General features: G+C 52.4%; 6 protein-coding genes across 6 annotated transcripts; 2 read left to right on the top strand and 4 right to left on the bottom strand.

The window, feature by feature from the left end:
- Positions 1–115: 115 nt before the first annotated feature.
- AYL99_09331 (hypothetical protein) lies at positions 116–1,880 on the bottom strand (the record flags this gene model as incomplete). Its single annotated transcript, XM_018840838.1, has 3 exons — positions 116–1,672; positions 1,726–1,820; positions 1,868–1,880. 3 exons carry the CDS (start codon positions 1,878–1,880, stop codon positions 116–118), a joined length of 1,665 nt encoding a protein of 554 aa, XP_018689519.1.
- A 402-nt stretch (positions 1,881–2,282) lies between these two features.
- Positions 2,283–3,134, top strand: AYL99_09330 (hypothetical protein; the record flags this gene model as incomplete). Its single annotated transcript, XM_018840837.1, has 3 exons — positions 2,283–2,361; positions 2,414–2,569; positions 2,644–3,134. 3 exons carry the CDS (start codon positions 2,283–2,285, stop codon positions 3,132–3,134), a joined length of 726 nt encoding a protein of 241 aa, XP_018689518.1.
- A 4,672-nt stretch (positions 3,135–7,806) lies between these two features.
- AYL99_09329 (hypothetical protein) lies at positions 7,807–9,954 on the top strand (the record flags this gene model as incomplete). The annotated part of the gene is made up of 2 exons (XM_018840836.1): positions 7,807–8,142; positions 8,197–9,954. 2 exons carry the CDS (start codon positions 7,807–7,809, stop codon positions 9,952–9,954), a joined length of 2,094 nt encoding a protein of 697 aa, XP_018689517.1.
- A 687-nt stretch (positions 9,955–10,641) lies between these two features.
- Positions 10,642–11,112, bottom strand: AYL99_09328 (hypothetical protein; the record flags this gene model as incomplete). Its single annotated transcript, XM_018840835.1, has 2 exons — positions 10,642–10,889; positions 11,091–11,112. The coding sequence occupies 2 exons, from the start codon at positions 11,110–11,112 to the stop codon at positions 10,642–10,644; spliced, it is 270 nt and encodes an 89-aa protein (XP_018689516.1).
- Positions 11,113–12,735: 1,623 nt separating this feature from the next.
- AYL99_09327 (hypothetical protein) lies at positions 12,736–14,451 on the bottom strand (the record flags this gene model as incomplete). The annotated part of the gene is made up of 1 exon (XM_018840834.1): positions 12,736–14,451. The coding sequence occupies one exon, from the start codon at positions 14,449–14,451 to the stop codon at positions 12,736–12,738; it is 1,716 nt and encodes a 571-aa protein (XP_018689515.1).
- A 1,011-nt stretch (positions 14,452–15,462) lies between these two features.
- On the bottom strand, positions 15,463–17,168 carry AYL99_09326 (hypothetical protein; the record flags this gene model as incomplete). The annotated part of the gene is made up of 2 exons (XM_018840833.1): positions 15,463–16,308; positions 16,362–17,168. 2 exons carry the CDS (start codon positions 17,166–17,168, stop codon positions 15,463–15,465), a joined length of 1,653 nt encoding a protein of 550 aa, XP_018689514.1.
- Positions 17,169–17,612: the final 444 nt, after the last annotated feature.

The raw sequence follows: 17,612 nt of genomic DNA, 5'->3' as shown, positions 1-17,612 counted from the left end.
TGAGTTAGTTCTTCAAGGACAGCAGGGATTGTTGAATGTGAACTTTTGACGTGCATTGATTTGCCTGGGATATTGATATCATCGTGTCCGAGAATAACGCCCAGAAGAAACAGACTCATGACTCTATCTGCATAACATCGTCGCCCCCAGCAGCCCCCTTCGCATTTGCAGACCCATCCCCCCAAAGGCCCTCTAATTTGAACTCGGCCGCCCATTCCTTGACAATCTGCTTTCGGTCCACGCCCGTGGGCAGCTCCTTGCTGCTGTCCACGCCCTGGCCTTCGACCATCTCCTCGTCGTCGGCCACTTTCAACACGGGCGGGTCCACCCATCCTTGGATCCTCCCATCTCTCCAGTCGTTGATCACCGTCATCGCTGCAGAGCTCAGATTGGGCACACCGCCTTTCCCTAACCTGCCTCGTTTCCTGGCGACCTGAACCAGAAAATCTGTTGTTTCGTCTCCCCGCGCGAACGGCCCGAGTGCCACGATGCCATAGTACTTCAAGAGTTTCTCGTACAGCGTTTCCGAAGCGGAGAGTCTCTCAAGCAAGAGCTTCACTGCCGGAATGGGGTCCGATATCTGACTCGGCGGTAGCGCATTCAGAAGGATCAGTCGCGCCTCATGCTCTGCTTTTCTTCGCTGCTTGTCTTCTCTGCCTTCACCGTCCACCGTCGAGGGGAACACGATTCCGGGCGAGTCCAGGATTTTCAATTTGCTGTCGATCTTGACTTCTCTCAGGCTGGTTGTGACACCCGCCTCAGAGCCGACGGGGCACGCAAAGCTTTGCGTCCCCTTATTCAGACGGGAGGTTAAGGCGTTTATGACGGAGGATTTGCCCACATTGGGGTATCCGATGACTCCCACGGAGATGGATCTTTTGAGCTGTTTCGACGCGGCATAGGACTTCAACGAACGCAGGAGTGTCTCCGAGGTCGCTTTCAGGGTCAGTTGCTTGTGGTCGAAGGTCTGAGCGTTGGACGCCGGAGCCGATGCCCGGAGTGGTAACGTGGGGAAATATCGTCGTAGATGGGTTAACCAGCCTTTCAAAACAGACGGGGGGATCAGGTCAATCTTGTTCAACACAAGAATCAGTCTTTTCGAGCCACCCTCCGCAGCCATGACCTGCCGTTCGACCTCTCTGGACCTGGTACTCTCAGGATCTCTGGCATCCAGGACGTACAGGATAACGTCTGCAGCGTCGAGAACTTGTTTGAAAATCTTGTCGAACGCTTTCCGTGATGAGTCCGGGTTTCGGTGGTCCGAGGCTATCGTCTCCGAAAGTTGAACTCCCTCCGCGACGACGTCGCCATCTGCAGTTTCGATGTCTCCTGCTAACGCCCCGCCGTCGTACTCGGCAGCTCTCGCTTGTGCGGACGCCACAAGAGCTGCAAGAGGATTTGCACCGTTGTGGTCGGCATCCTCCTCGTCGTCCTCATCCATGTCGTCATCTAGCAGCTCGTCCTCGTCCTCGTCCTCCATCAGGTCATCCTCGGCCTCGGCCTGCGCATCTTTTCCGCCATTCTTCTTTTCTTTGGCGGCCTCACGTAACCTCTGCCCTTGCTCGGCTTTTAAGCGTTTCTTCTCTTCAAGTTCCTCGAGGAGCTTTTCTTTGAATGGGAACAGGTTGGGAATGCCGGGGTCTTTCTTTAAACGTGATTTCCATTGAGGATTCTGTATGACTGACATCAGCAAGAGCATATCTTGATGGGAGACCACCAGCCGACCTTCTTTGCTTCTTTTCGTAGTTTCCTCTGTTTCGCCGCACTGGCTTTTTCGATCTTATGCCGCAGCCGCACAGGCGTGCGCTTGGATTTAGAGACTGAAACAAGTCAGCTGGACCACTTCAAGAGACCATACTACACCTACATGGCTTCACCATCGCCGGAGACAATATTCAAAGCAAGAACTTTTATGGCTGGCAGGCTGATTTCGATGTGGAAAAAAGTTACAGATCGCAGGCTACGCCAAGAATCCCTCCGGGCCATCTTCAACCCGAGGGCGAGGTCCCAATAAAACCTTTTACCGCCCTTGTTGGGCGGAAGGGTCCCAGATCAAGTAATGCTGCCGCCACGGGAGGAACCCTTTCGAACATCTCTCACCCAGGTCGTTTCCGGTATCTACCAAACATATATAGAGGCATTCAACGTACTCAACATCGGGTGGGCAGCGAAATACTTTATAGACATATAGACTCCTTTATTATCTCGTTGATATTTGCAAATTTCGCCTCGCACTTTTCCCTTCTTATACCCTGGTTGTTCGAGCAGAAGCCACACCTACAATGGGCTCAGTCGAACAATCCAACTTTTCTGCGCCACCCGTGGTCGCCTCAGCCAGAGGTCTCCTGTTGGATTTCGATGGTATGTACGGTTTGCTGGACTCACAAAGGGTTCCGGCTGAGTCACTTGACAGGCACAATCATCGACAGCACAGCAGCCATCATCAAGCACTGGCACAAGCAAGGTGAAATCATGGGTGTTGATCCCAACGTTATCCTCGCCAGCTCACATGGACGGAGGAGCATTGATGTATTCAAGATGTACGATCCGTCCAAAGCAAATTGGGAATGTAAGAATAGTCTCTGAAGGCGTCGGAATATGCCCGCCAAGGTGGCCGGTTGCACACTGACAAACGAGTTGCAGATATCATCCACCAAGAGAGTCTCATACCCAAAGAATTCGGTCAAGATGCCGTCGAAATCCCCGGCGCGCGCAAACTTCTGGCAAGTCTCGACGACGTGAATGTGCCCTGGGCAGTCGTCACTTCAGGAACAAGAGGCCTTGTGAACGGCTGGATTGAGGTGCTGAAGCTTGCCCATCCACGCACCATGGTTGTGGCAGAGGATGTCGAAAACGGCAAACCCGACCCGACCTGCTATTTACTCGGCCGCCAACGTTTGAGGCTTCCTGAGAATGCCGAAATGATTGTCTTCGAAGATGCTCCCGCAGGAGTCCGCGCCGGAAAAGCTGCCGGGTTCAAAGTCATAGGACTGGCCACCACCCACACTGTTGGCCAGTTGAGAGACGCAGGAGCCGACTGGATCGTGGAAGATCTGAGAAGTGTCAAACTGAAGGACTTCAAAGATGGAGTGGTGCAAGTGGAGATCGTCAATGGATTGGTTGATACCTTTTGACGAGCGAACTTGGACCCCTTGCTGGTCGGCTTGTTCGGCAAAGGTGCATGCATTTTCAGCATGGCGTTTGGAGTCTGGGGTTTGGGCACCGGGGGCTGGTTGTATATAGAGCCAAGATAAATGCGACAATAGACGATAGAGAGGGTAGTCATACCATTCATTGAAACATGCGCCCGACATGCACCTTTCCGTCACACAGCTCTAGCCTTGGTTCGAATCTTCCACGCAGGCATGTCATGCTCCGTAAAACTTCCATGCCACCACGGACACATCCCCTCTCGGATCTATCAACCCGATTTTGAGATTTGAAGGGTCAGTAACTTTGGCTTCTCTTGTTTTCTGAATGAAACACGCTTGTGTGAGATTTGCTCTCATGACAATCAGTAGATGTTCCGCGGTCAGCGACACCTTGAACTACCATCACGTCGCTTCTGGCCTCCTCGCAGTTGTGAAGTTGTGGGGAGCTTATTCGATTCATGTCATTGGAACTGCATCGGTTTATGTGATTCCAGGGACAGTGGACTGGACAGAATAAACTCACAGCTGTCTACTCGTACATCCCGATATCGCTGAATGCGGTCATCTTGCTCGTTTCGCGAGCTCCCAAGGTAGTACTTGTCCGGGGAAGACCCAATCACATGGTCTTCAATGTTCCAGATGGCGACAGCTCTCAGAAAGATGCATCGAGAGAGGAGAGCGCAAGTAAACCTACCATTAGGATATGTGACACCAGATGCCCGAAGAGGAGAAAAGGCCCGGTCATAGTTACCACTGCCCGGTAGCCTGGGTCTGAGATTGAAGCAGTACTTTTCTTGTCCTACCATGGAGCCGGGTCTTCGTGCATCGTGCGCTCCGTGACACCGTGCACCTGACTCGTTGCTCCAAGGAACATTGTTTACATATAGGCACAGCAGCACGGTTACACAACGGAAAATGCCGAAAGCCCATGATCCCACGAGGTTTCTATCGCCCGGAAGGTTATTGTCAATCCCCATCGAGATACAACGTCACGATCCTCAAGGGACATAAATGTCTATTTTTGTACTGATGTCTTCGAGTCGACAAGCAATCAGCACCAAGAATGAAAGTGAAAAGACGAACAATGGCGTCGACGACAACACAGAGGGTCCAAGACATGGAGCGATATGTGCTGCCAGGGACACCCCAGGAAAGCGTTGAAGTGCAACGTGGAAACCCGATTGGTTCTAGCGATAGCGGGAGGAAAATTAAAGAGTCGAGGCGAGACTCCTTAGGGCCGGAAAGGCCTGAAGGTAACGAGGCTCGGCTACTGGGCTAAAGCCCGAGTGGCAGACAGGCTGGCTTCCAGTGGATGCCGGACCAGCAAGGCTCAAGGCGTACAAAACGGCTCACCATCAAGCGAGAAGCCCGGAAGATTTCTGGAGGAGCGGCGGAGAAAAACTGACATGGGTCGCCTATCTTAGCCTCAGAAACATCATTGTCCGGGAGTGCCCAGGCAGAGAAGGGAAGGAACTTGCGCTACCGAGATAAAAGGGAAAGCAGGCGTCGGCACCAAGGTGTAGAAGTGCTCTAAGGCTGACAGATTCCTTCTGGTGACTTGAACGAAGGCTGAAGGCAGCACTAGTTAGTAGTTGGGGCGATGCGAAATTGCTGTCTTTGATTTTGTGCTCCCTGTGGTTGAACTCCAAGTCCCAACTTCCTTGCATATGTCAGCACGTCTTCAAGGGCTGATTTTGAAGGCCCGGAAGCAAAAGGGAAGCAAGGGCCGGAAAAGCAAAGGGATAACACGGTGCCGCGTGGCACGTATCATACGCACAGGGCCTACAATCTGCAGCTGAGACGACTGTTCAGGAAAGAAACCCCCTGCATGAGTGCCATCTCTGTCTGTTGTCGCGCGTCTCGAAAAAGACGTGTAAGAGGACAAAATTTCGTGCACCTCGATGCCTGAGCGTGTAACGGCCAAGTCTAAGTGGTGCAGAGGCGGTGGTTCGTGATGTACATGCGTGATAGGGTGATTTACGCATGGCGACCTCTGAGTGGATGACGGCCCTGACGGGAGCACCAGGAGTGGACTTCGGCTTACCTGTGCAGGAGGTGGATTAGGGTTCAGCTGCCTCTGTTGCTGCGGGATCCTCCGCCACAGCTGCAGGTACAGATTGTGTTGTGCATCTCTCTGTCTACATACGGGGTAAGGATTCCGTCGTACACGGGTCGAGTCGAGATGAGCCGAGATCCAAGGCCTCGGGGACGGTAGCTTGTGTATCTTTGACTGAGGATCACCATCCATTTGGAGCAGAATGATCGTCCAAGATTTGCATGTCTACTTTCGCAGTTGCGGGGGTAATGAGGCATGGAGGTGTTGCCTCGTCTTCGGGCGCGTTGGCGACATGTCGACTCGCCTTCAGAGTCTGCACAGTGCGTCTGAGAAGGGTTTCGACGTATATGAGGCCATGCAGAGGCGCCCGGTCTGCATATAATCGATATCGCTTCGCAGCATGATGTGGGTAGGAGGCCACAGGAGAATCGAGACTCAATGGGGTCTGTGGACTCGGAGCGGCCAGACTGTTGTTTTGTTCGCCAAAGTTCCGAAATCCCCTAACAACAGGCGACCGGCACGTCATCCATGTGACAGATCTTGACTCTCGACGCGTCCGACTCTCGGGTCCAGGCGAAAATAAAATGGCACAGTCTGACGACCTCGCTGTGAGCCTGGCAGTGTTTGTTCTTTAAGCTTTTTGTCTTTTGGTGGTGATTTTGTTTCTGCGCATTGCCACATCTCATCTCGGCTCATCTCCCTTCGAACGCCTCCTCAGCAAGGGTTTCGGATGTACCCTTCTCCCACTGGTAGGGCACCTCCACGGCCTTCCTTGTTTGGTGTATCGTTGTGCCACAGGAGGCTCTCTGGGCTGAGACCTGTGCAAAACGGGTTAGAGCAGGTGAAAAAGTTGGCCAGGAAGAAGCCAGGGTGTTTGAGGGACCGGGTGGAGCTCGATTACTTAGCCTGGGCCCAAATTGCTGCCGCAGACTGGCTGACTGTGAGCATGGGGATCCCTTGTTGTCGATACTGTTCCTGCATTGGCGCCGACCAGGTCCGACCAGGGGACGTCTGTCAACGTTCCCATTCCCCGGGACGAGGCGGCAACTATCGAAAAGTCAACGCAGGTCGAGAACGAAGCAGGAAAACAAATCAAAGCAAAGCACACGCACAGGAAGACAGAAGCGCGGGAGTGACGAGAGTCAATCTGTTTGGTGTGAGAGTGAGTTTGGGGGATGGTGCTCCGAAGACGTGCGCGTAATTGTGCCCAGGGACCAGCAGCCGAAGGAGGGGAGGGGAGGGGGTGCAAATGGGGGGGATGCAGTCGCTCGTCTGACGTGGTTTCAGTGGTCAATTCAGTGACTGGTCCCTTTCCCGAGGGCGCTTCGTTCCGCCGTAGGCCAGCTTTGCAGCAGCCTGCAGCTTGGGACAACTCGACTGACTCACGATTCGTACGAGGTCTTCTCTTCACCTTTTGGTGCCCTTCTCAGCGCCTATTTCCCCCCATCAAAACCACCCCCCCTTCAAACATCAACTCTCTCTGAATGCTTAACCTTGATGCCCGTAGGGGCTATCAGGACCTTGATGGTTGCGGGCTAGCCTCCAACTCCACCCACAATGGGTTCCGCGGTGGCTGACTGGCTCGTCTCCGCTTCATGGATCCCCTGACGCCCCTGTCGTCTTCGAGGAGCTTGACTGCTGCTGGTTCCTCCACTACGATTCTTTGCAGTGGGGAACTGGCTTGCTTGTCTCTTGTTGCTCTGCAAGAAAGTGAGTCTTCTCCTCTCTCGCACATCGCGATTGATCAAAAGATCCAGAGCGCGCTCTCGATGGTCACAGACATTTTGTTTTGTTGTGTGCTGGGCGAAGGGCGATCAAGACATCCTCTTCCATTGCTCCAGCGACTTTCCCGTGTCACTCTCCCCATCACCATCTCATTGAACTTGAAAAACGCCCCCTTCGGCGCCTTGACTCAAATTTTCCCATCTCCCCCGGTCTTGGAACCTCGTTAAAGGGTGCGACGTACCCTCCGTACCTTTCGCCTGATCCCTCGCGACCGCCGCCTCTAAATCTAAAAATCCCCCGAGTCCGCCCACTTGTCTTGCTCCTCTTGGACTACTTCTATCGAGCCTATCTATCAACTGCTCCATCGTCCTGTCCGTACCACTGCTGGACCACCTCAACCCTCACTGTGTCGCTATCGTCGACACCAGGTCTCGACTCGAGCCACCGATTGCGACGTCCTCCACGTCGCCTTCCTACACAGATCTTCTACCTATCCGTTCCTTCCCTTCACATACTGAGGGACAAACTTATTTTCTTCACCGTCTCTCTCACCTCCAGTCGCTCCTTACCCTCTCAGCCAAACCAACATTACTACTGACTCCGAGCCCCGACCCCTCAACCTGATTCTAGCACCTTTTCCTTGTCCCGCCCATGGAAATGCCGCATGCCTGATCAATCCAACTGTCTCACCATCTTGATACCACTGATACGCATCGGCTAGCTTCGACTGTTTTTGCTCGCAGACAGGAAGGCCGTTTTGGGGGAAAGAAGTAGCGGCTCTGCAACCTAAGCAGACGATATCGAGTCACTGCCGAGGGACCTCCTTGAAGAAAGCCTGTCGTTATTACCCACCAATTCTCACAGGCAGCCAACATGGACTACATGCAACAAAACGCATTTGCGTTTGCCTCCCAACCTCAGTCACAGTTCATCTACCCTCAAGTCCAGTACCAAGCCTACATGAATCACGCCCAGCAGCCTGTTGATGATTTCTATATGCCCTACAACGGAGCGGAGTATGCAGATTTCGCAGACGCCGGCATGATGCAGGATGAATTTGGAGAAACCCAGGAGATCTCGACACGCCCAAGACTCACCAAGGAACAAGCTGAGATCCTGGAAGCCCATTTTCAGGCGAATCACAAGCCCAGCTCCCAGTTAAAGAGGGAATTGGCAATACAGACCAACTTGAAGCTTACCCGGGTCGGAGTACGTGTTAACCAAGTGGCATGAACATGGGTTGTCAGCTAACTGTCAATACAGAACTGGTTTCAGAATCGTCGAGCAAAAGCAAAGCAGCAGAAGAGACAAGAGGAATACGAAGCCCAGCACGCAGCACTCAAGTCTGGCTCAAAAGAACCGAGGGATCTCGTGTTGGCCGAAGTCTCCGCGCGGGAAACTGCCTCTCCTAGATCCTCCGTTCCTTCACCTACGAAGGAGTCGAGCACGAATTCAACCGCGGCATCAGTTTCCACCGCACAAACATCACCTTCGCCCATTAAGGTTATCGACAACCCAAAGGAGGCGAGCTGGAAGTCTTTGCAACGTGCTCTGGGTCAAGCCAAAGCAGCACAAATTCAGCAACTGACTCAGCCGCAGCCTGCTGTCATGTCCTCTCTAGATATTCCGACGCAAGCTGTATCTATGCAGCTTCCTATTCGGCTAAATCATCCACACACCACTTCGTCGACGGGTAGCCTGGCAACTTGGCCAAATCGTACCGCTGGAGCCGTGCCATATCCCTCTCCGATCACGTTTCAGGACACATCCTTTGATTTTGGCTTCGACGATGAGGTTGCGGAACAGCCCCCTACTCAAGACCCGACCACCGGTGATCCGGTAGCGGACTATGCGCAGGAGTCTTTTGTAGTCACACCTGAAGACTTCCGGGAGAATCTCGCTACGCCGAAAGGCATGCACAGCCAGCATAGTCCCATAACGGCACTGCCTTCCCCAGGTCTCGCTATGCCTTCATATCCCGATTCGCGGCGTCCTTCGACCACTGAGGATCTCTCGACAAACTTCAGCCACTTTGCCCTGGCAAGCGATGCACCCACCTTGCTGGCAGACCAGCGGATCTCGGAGGGAATCTGTCCTCCGCAGAGTGGTCCTCTCGATATTGCCGCACGACGCAAGCGACCTCGACCAGCAGCTTTGACGTCGGCCTCGCTGCGAAGCCGATCCTACGGGGCGATGACATCGGCTTCCCCGACATTCCGCCAGGGTATCATGAGCCCCCAAGCACCACATAGTGTTCGGCACGTGAAGTCGGCTGGCCAAAGTCTTCACTCGCGATATGCAGGAATCCGGAAAGCCAGCTCAGCTCAAAGGTCGCCCATGTGCGCCTCAACTTTTGCCGAAGCAGACGCTTTTAATCAATTGATGGCTCAACAGGCGATTGCAACAACACCACTGGGAGAATTGTCAGAACCCTTGTTGTCGCCGGACCACATCTCCAACGGTTACGTGATGGATCCAGAAAAGAACCCATACTTTGCTGCACCAGCCATTGACATGTCCAGCCAATATTCTATGCGACCGCCACAAAGCCTTCCGATGGCAACAGCATCTCCACCAGTGACACCGATGATGGCTGCCTTCATGAGCAGAGCCCAGTCGCAACAGTCCCTCATCCCCCCTGCCTCTGCTCCCCCACAGTACGCGGCATTTACCGATTACACACCTCCTTATTCAGCTGGACCACTCACCAACAGCAGCTGGTCTGATGCCCCGTTGACGTCTCCAGAGATGCCCTCGTTTCCGGTGACACATATCGCGTCCCTTGGGTTTCCTCAATGTGATGCCCTCAACGGGCAATTTCAACAATTTGTCCTGCCCTCGGACAATAAGTCTGAAGTTGATTTTGTATCCCACGTCGAACAAAAGAAGACGGAATTCTACATTCAAGAGTTTCCCAATCAAAAAGAGGAACATGCCCATGTTGCTCAACAACTTGCTCAACAAAAGCCTAAAAACTACGTGTTTGCAAACACAGCTCCTCAGGACTACACCGGCACCTAGGCGGATGCATTCATTTCCAGCGTGTCGGTATCCGGGTATGAATTTTGACTTCATTGTTTTGAGCGTATTGCGACCTCGCCTGGCGGCCTGCTGTCGTGGGAGGCAATGTTTCAACTGTTATAATCAGGATGGATGAAAATGCATGAAAGATAGACTTGAAAGGTTTAGCATTGGCGCTGAGTGGCCGACAAAGACGACAAGGGAACATGTTTATTGAAAGACTTGATGGAAGTACAGGTATAATAGTATGAGGCACCTACGGGAAATGAACATGAAAATCGCCTTGGGAATATGATTTGAGATGGTTGAAATGGACGGAACCAAATATTCATTTTGTAATTTATTATCACAATCCAATATCTTCTTTGTCACTGACCATCAATCAATTATGGTTTCCCTGATTTGTAGTTGCAACGTGTGCGTAAGAAGCGACGAAATGAGAAAAGTATTACAATGAGCGGGTGAATCGTCATTTGTAAACAGATATCTCGAAAAGTGACTTAACATGGATGCAGATTGCATGGCCACCTATCATAATTTATCTTGCTCTTTGGTATACGTGGTGACGGCAGAGAGTTAGTCTAGTGCCGTTGGGCGCAATCTAGCCCTACCCGGTACATCTTTGCTTGCCCGCCACATCCACAGTCAATTTTCATCCCATTCCACTTTCTCTCAGATCAATCAATTTCAAGAATCCTGGTTCATCTTCAGACGCTGGTCTGGCTCGCCGTCCTTGCGCAATCCCTCACCGCCCAGATGAGCCGCGCCCTGGGGGTTGTCGCTGCTGCCGCCGGAGCTGGATGAGTCCGAGGTGCCGCCGCCCGAGGAGTGGCCTCCCTTCTTGCCCGCCTCATGCGGGTCGACTTTGCCGTGCGCGAAGCCTGGCTGGTTCACGCGCTGGTCGGGTTGGCCGTCCTTGCGGAGACCGTCGTGCTCTGTTCGTTACAAAGACGTGGGCGATAGGTTAGCGTTGGAAATTTTCAAATTGAAAAATGTGTAGGTTGGAATGGAATGAATGAGGTCATGTGGAAAAGGGAAGATGGGGGAAGTGGGAGAAGGGTCGAAGCTGGGGTAAGCCCCAGAGACAGCGTAGGGATGAAGCAGGGAGGGAGGGACTCATAGAAGACGGGTCGTACCAGTGGGCTTGTAGTCAGACATGTTGGTCGTGGTTGAGTTTTGATTTGGTTTGCTTGTGATTTGTGAGTTCGGCTTTGCTTTGCTGATGATGATGATGATGGTGATGGAGAATGATGGAATTGTGCTGCAAGACGGGGAGAGTCGACAGTTTATATAGACAGAATGTCTGCTCTTTGGTCATAGCTTCTCAGCTCATCAATGGTTTGACAATGGCCTGTGCCTCACGAAGGTCCAATGCATCCATGGTGACGTCGGTGACGTCGGTGATGTCTCATTCGCTGTTCTTCGTTCCTTCTCTGTTCTGTATGAACAGGAGCCTGTTGGCAACTCGGGATTCGTCATCACTTCAGCTACCCAAAGCAGAACATGTCTGAAATCATCTCCTGATGAATCATTGTTTTCCTTGTTTCTAGGGTCTGTCCGTGCTGACCTGGCTCAATTCCTTGCTGGTGCCTGGTCACTTTGCAGATCGATCTTCGATCTGAAACATAGCGGTGAGATCAATTCTCAGCCATTCGACAAATGCTTGTTTCTCCAGGAACGGGCTGTTCGAGCATCGATCACTGTCTGGAGCAAGGTACTCTCAAGCCATGACGGCGGATATTGTTCCCCTGGTGAGGCCCAGAACCTCTAGATCTGAGATGTTAGTGCGATCTGGCGTTGGAGCCTGGCGATCGTCCAGAAACAGGGTGCATTTGGAACATGGAGGTCTAACACGGGGAACAAGAGACTTCCCCGCTTCTGGGATTGAAACTATGGCAAAGAACAGCAGGACGTCATGATATGGTGGACCCAAGGTGCGGAGCTGGAGGGCCGTTTCAATCAGGAAGCGCAACAGCGGTATGGTGATCGCGTGAACCAGAGAAAACACGGCACCCTTTAGGAAACGGTCAAACCCGTGAGGAGACTCCCCAATAGCAAACATTCCATCATGTCAGGTGCTCTTTTATTAATCGAATGTAGAAAGGCTTGATGCGAAAAGCATCATCACATGTGTAATTTCGGGAATGCAGGCAAGCTTGAAGCAGGAAGCCACCTCACTAGCCAGCTCTGCCCTGTACCGCTGAGATCACTGGGAAAGCTGGCTGCCGGAAAGAAATCAACATGAGACATACCCTGGGCATTGGAAATTGCCTGGAGTGCCTGGGTGGGTAGGATAGTGAGTAAGTGAGGTTGCACGAAAATACACAGCAGCGGACTGGTGATTCGTCCCTTGGAACATACCGGGTGAAGCTCCCCGCCATGCTGCCTCAGGGGAAACGAGAGATCGGCCAGATCACAGTGGATATGCGGATTTCGGTTGCTGGCCCGTGCTTGAGAGGAATCCTCCATTTTGTGGATGGGAAAGGTGGAAGCTGAGAAGTCATGACGCCAGGGCGGAAAGCCAATGACACAGGAGGTTAGATGAGTGGAGTAAAAAGGGGGGCAAGTTGAAGCCGTTCAGCCTCGTCATCATTGACTCGTCAATGCAAGGCTTGGCAGGAATCGCGCAGCTTTGTTTCAAAGAAGGTATTTGCTCATTGACCATCATACTCATCATCATCGTCAATACTATCATTATATGCTCCCGAAAATGTGACAATATGCCCTAAACGCCAACCCCGAAACTTCGCCTAGAAAATCTCTCGGTGAATCCCCAAGTTCCTACACTGCTGACGGCCAGCCGCCTTCATCGCGTCCTCGGGGGTTGAGATAGGCTGTTTTCAAGGACCCGATACCAGCATCTGGGCTTGCGTATGGATGCTGGAGCGGGATTCCATATAACTCCTCTTGAACTCTCCGACCTCTTGCATTGTGGCCATCACGAGGCCGACTCTTCATCAAGATTTCCCAGGTGGACCGTCTCTGAAAGGCCTTATACCCGTTCTCGCTGACGTTTCTACCCTCTAACAACATCGCCGCAGGACCACCCGGCATTCTCCGCCGGATCCTCTCGTGAAACTGTTTCCTTTCAACCTCTCGTTCACGCAGATCCATCTCCTTGCTCCGTCGAAGATAGCTGACCCATGCCAGCACTAAACCCAACGTCAACACGATGCTCACCGTCCAGTATATCGCGAAAGGTAGGGGCACGATAACCTGTTTGTGATTTGCAGGTATGGCAAAATTGAAGATCGGAGTGTCAAAGAACGAAGCGACAAAAGTCCCCGGAAGGAAGAGCAAAGAAACGAAAGCAATAGTCCTCATTGCCTTGTTGGTGTTCTTCCCTTGCCACGCGAGTTCATTATTGATGTCAGCCACGGCAAGACTGGCACGTGAATCACGTTGTGTCGTCAGTTGAAAGACCGAGGCCATGGCATTATGGAGTCGTTCGCCCAGTGAGTCGGCGTCAAACAGATGAATGAATGTATAGTCCCACATCACATTCATGAAATGGTCGAGTTCCTCACACTCACGCCGAGCTGATTTATAAGATGGTGCGGATCGGTCGAGAGACTGCCGATATTGATTATTACATCTCGAAATGAATTTGATTTGCTGCTGGAAAGTCCTGAGTCGAAACCGAATATTGGTAAGTTTGCCCGAAAGGATATTGAAACCTTCGACAGCTTGATCTTGCGTTTCACCTACACCACGTCCTGTTTCCACGCGATCGAGTACCCAATTCCAGGTGGGGAACCCGATTTCTTGCTCGAGAGCGAGTGTTTCTCGATTCATATCGTCCAACATGTCGAAGGTAAAGCTCAAGGATACCTTAGTCTTGATATAACCCAGGAGCATAGGATGAGACAGATGGGTTTGCAGACGAAGAAGGTCCGTCAGTACCTCATTCTTTCGTTGGTCTCCGTCACCCTCACGATACCACATGACGGCTGCAGTGTGACGAGTTGCACGGTTATAACACCACGTAACCGACCAACTAGTTCCGCTACAGTAGTAGGCTGTAGTTGTCTTTCTGGGACGATTATTGGATTGGGAATATGAGGAGAAGGTGGGGACACAGACAAAAGTTAAGTGTGCTTTCAGGTATGCCCCGAACGCGGCTAGTGGAAGGTCGACATTGTTGAGGATATCAATCACAAATTCGGCCTGTTTCTGATGTTGGAATGTCTGGGTCGGAGGTGGTTGTTGGGATGAGGGAATTGGGTTCGACAGAAGATTCACAGACCGCTTGGCTGTGGACTGATTATGAGTTTGAATGAGCAGGATTTTCATGGTGCCATTGTTCGAATTTGGATCTGTGCCAGGCTGTGTGAGGTATCGGGCGATGTCTCGAGGAGTAGCTTTAGAATCCACGGGAATGGCCGAATGGTCATTTGGGGGACGAGGGAGTTCGAGGGTGTGTAAGGCGTGGTGACCATTGTACCTCTGAAAGTCGGAGAAAGATATGATAAGGCTGTCGAGACTCTCGGAGGGCATATGATTTGTAGAATGGGGTTTCTGTCGTGATTTGGGATTATGGAGACTGTGTACTCGCCAGAAGGGCTTTTCCTTGTTGTTTTGGTTGCAATTCACAGGGCGAATGGGTAGAAGAAGAGGCCAACTCTGGAGGAAAGAAGGAGATTTATGTAATTGGGACAGTCAATCCTTCCAACATCGATATCATCTGGCAGGGCAAAGGGCAGTGTAACCGGCAGGACAGCCTCATCGGCCAGGTCCGAAGCAGCGATTGACGAATCACATCTCGTCGTGTCAGGCACCCAGGCGCCCGGACAAGCTATCAAGACGTAGAAGTCCTTCAGAACGAAAGCGAACCAAGCCGCCAAGACGGAAATACGAGTGGTTGCCTGGTCCAAGAAGAGAGAAACAAGCCAGCAAGCAAGGTCAGAGTCAGAGTCAGAGTTAGAGTCAGAGAGGAGCCTCATTTTAGTTTACCTAGGTGAGATAGAAGGGCTTTGGAAGGGGATGGTTGCCTTCTAGCGTGGGGGTTTGCTTTCATCCGTGTATACTATATGCATGTGATATGCGGAGTACTTACAGACCAGGATGATAGTCAAGAAAATAAGTTTCACAAAAGGGACATTTGGGAATATGAAGAAGTCAGTCATCGGTGAAGGGGTTCGGATTATCGCTTGTTGCATTGTGGCTGCCGACCTGCATGAGTTAACTAGCTCTGCATCTCAGCTGCAAGGGAGCTGTTGGGTGAAATGAATTCCTCGTGTGACCCCCACGCTGCTAACCACTATTCGCCTATGCTTGCTGCTCTGGCTCTCTAGGCATGTTGGTAGCATTCTAGGACTCCGAAGGACAGCGCCATGAGGCTGGGCGTCCGACTCATCCGGCACTTGATGCAGGGTCTATTTTTTTCGGCCGTGCAACTCACGGACCAACGAGAGCCACCAGACCGTCCCATCCTCGACGAGACCAATGAGGTCATGGCTGCCTTCGGCGCCTCACTCGCTCTCCCAGAACCTGCACAAAGACAGGGCGTTAGGCCATGCTGAAATTGATGTGTCGCTTTCTCATGACGAAGTGCAGTCCAAAGGGTCCGTAGGCGCGCTCGTCCTCGTCCTCCCACAAAAATTCCAACAGGTTTGCCGCCTCGCTCACCTGAGAAATATCGATCTTGGGTTTCGTCCGCAGTACGTGGATGTATTCTCGGCGCTGGTCTTCGCAGATTAGGCACGACCCGATGATCATGATCGGCCATAGCAATACCGTGACGAACGGAGACCGGGCCACGGGCATGAACAGGTGGAAAGCCATGTCGATGTGGCGCTGGATGGAGACGATGACCTTGGGGTTGCTGACCACCGAACCGCACATGGATGCCTCGATGAAGATCAAGAGCGCGTGCCGGTAGATCTCTCCCGTCCAGACGTGCTCTGCCTGCCACTCCGTCATTTCGGGGGCCACGGGGGGTGACTCCCATTGGGTGATCGCATTGATCAAGCGGTAGGAATCTTCTCGGGTGTCCGGGCTTTTCACACCAGATTCTTCTTCCGTCAGTATCTTAGTCGCCAGCATCGAGACTTGAGAAATCATCTCGAAGAGGCCTTGTCCGCAGCTGAAAAATACCCCAAAGGTCTCGTATTCCTGGAGAAAGTCCAAGGACGAGCACAACGAGTCGACCGGGAGCACGCGGGCTTTATCGCGGCCGTAAGGCGTGATGCTGTTCACCAAGACCAGGTAAAAGTATACCTCCAACGCAAATCCTTTGACCAGCTTGGTGTCATCGTGGAGTGTCCGTTGCGGCTCTTGTAGGAGCTTGAGAACCAGTTCACGGCCGGCCCGTAGGTGTGGGAAGATGCCGCCATGTGGTTCACCAGAGATGGCCTAAATATTACTGTCAGTTTTGCCATCCTTTCACTGTATGGAGGGCCTCACACCTCAACATGACATAGTACAACCAACACCAGAAGCAGGCGGAGTGTCCTGCGAACATCATCATGAGAAGCCTCGTCTGCAAACAACGTCCGGAGATTCCGCAGCAGCAACGAATAATGCTGACGAGTCGCCAATTGGATCTTCAAATCCTCCCGCTTCTTGTAGCTGAGATGGGTCCCGCTCAAGGCCAATACAGAATGCATGAGGAGATCATCCGCGTAGGCCAAAGGCAGGACAAGTGTGATGAAAGGGTTGCTCGAGAGGGGCTTAGCCACCAAGAAAGTGGATGTGGCTTCCAGATAGTGTTGGAGCAACAGCAATGAGCTGGGATTGAGCAGAAGAGCCCGGTCGGTGCTAAGAAAGGACGCCGTCACCGGTTGCCACAAGATGACGGACTCGGGCTTCTCGTCCCCGTCATCGTCATCGTCCTGCTGCTCAACATCAACGACTGGTGTTGCGCAAGGAGAAGGCACCTGTGCCGGTGGCGACTTGGGTGAATATCGGTCAAAAACAAACGTGAGTTCGCCCCGTTGACTGGCGGTACTGTGAGTGCTTGCACCGACACTCGTGCTCCTCGATGTCGGTTGCCTCTCCTTGCGCCTCACGCCGCCGGAGATCGACTTCGTTCTCTTAGAGCCTTGGTTGTCTGAGTCTGGTGGGACCGGCCATTGGCAGTCGATGAAGTTGCGAGCACAGCCCGTGCAGGTCGGTCTGATTTCGTCGCACTTCTTCTTCCTTAGTCGACACGTGAGGCACCCCGTTTTGGTGCGAATGTAGGCCGACTTGTCGCGCCTCGGGGAAGAACCCATTCTGTCCGTCATGGATCGATAAGGAAGTGTATTACCTATTCGTCTGGGGACTGCGAGAGCGACGACGCCATTGTTCTCCACGACGGATTTGGCGGTCTGGGCATCTTTGACAGGACCAAGCGCGGTGTGAGGTTCGATGGCGGATCAAGGATGGAAGAAGAGAGAAGAGTTGGAAGCGCGGATCGCGATCCGTCTCATTATTTAGGGTATTTACTCAATGCTGGAGGTGGCAAAGATATGTAGGAGAAGAGGGAGAGACTTGTTCCCTTTAGCCGCGGTGCAAACGTCGAACCGGCGCCGCTTATCTGATCAGGACGGAAATCATCGCGGCAACCACTTCTCTGCCCGTGACCTCCAAAGATTGCAAAATGAGCTGCCTCATGGCACCGTTTAGGCACACAGGGGAAAGAGGATAGTGGAACAAGACTTCAATATCCTAGGGAC

This window comes from Fonsecaea erecta (genome assembly GCF_001651985.1).
Source record: "Fonsecaea erecta strain CBS 125763 chromosome Unknown Scaff9, whole genome shotgun sequence".
Taxonomy (NCBI): Eukaryota; Fungi; Ascomycota; class Eurotiomycetes; order Chaetothyriales; family Herpotrichiellaceae; genus Fonsecaea; species Fonsecaea erecta.
This window is presented reverse-complemented; position numbering and strand designations above follow the sequence as displayed.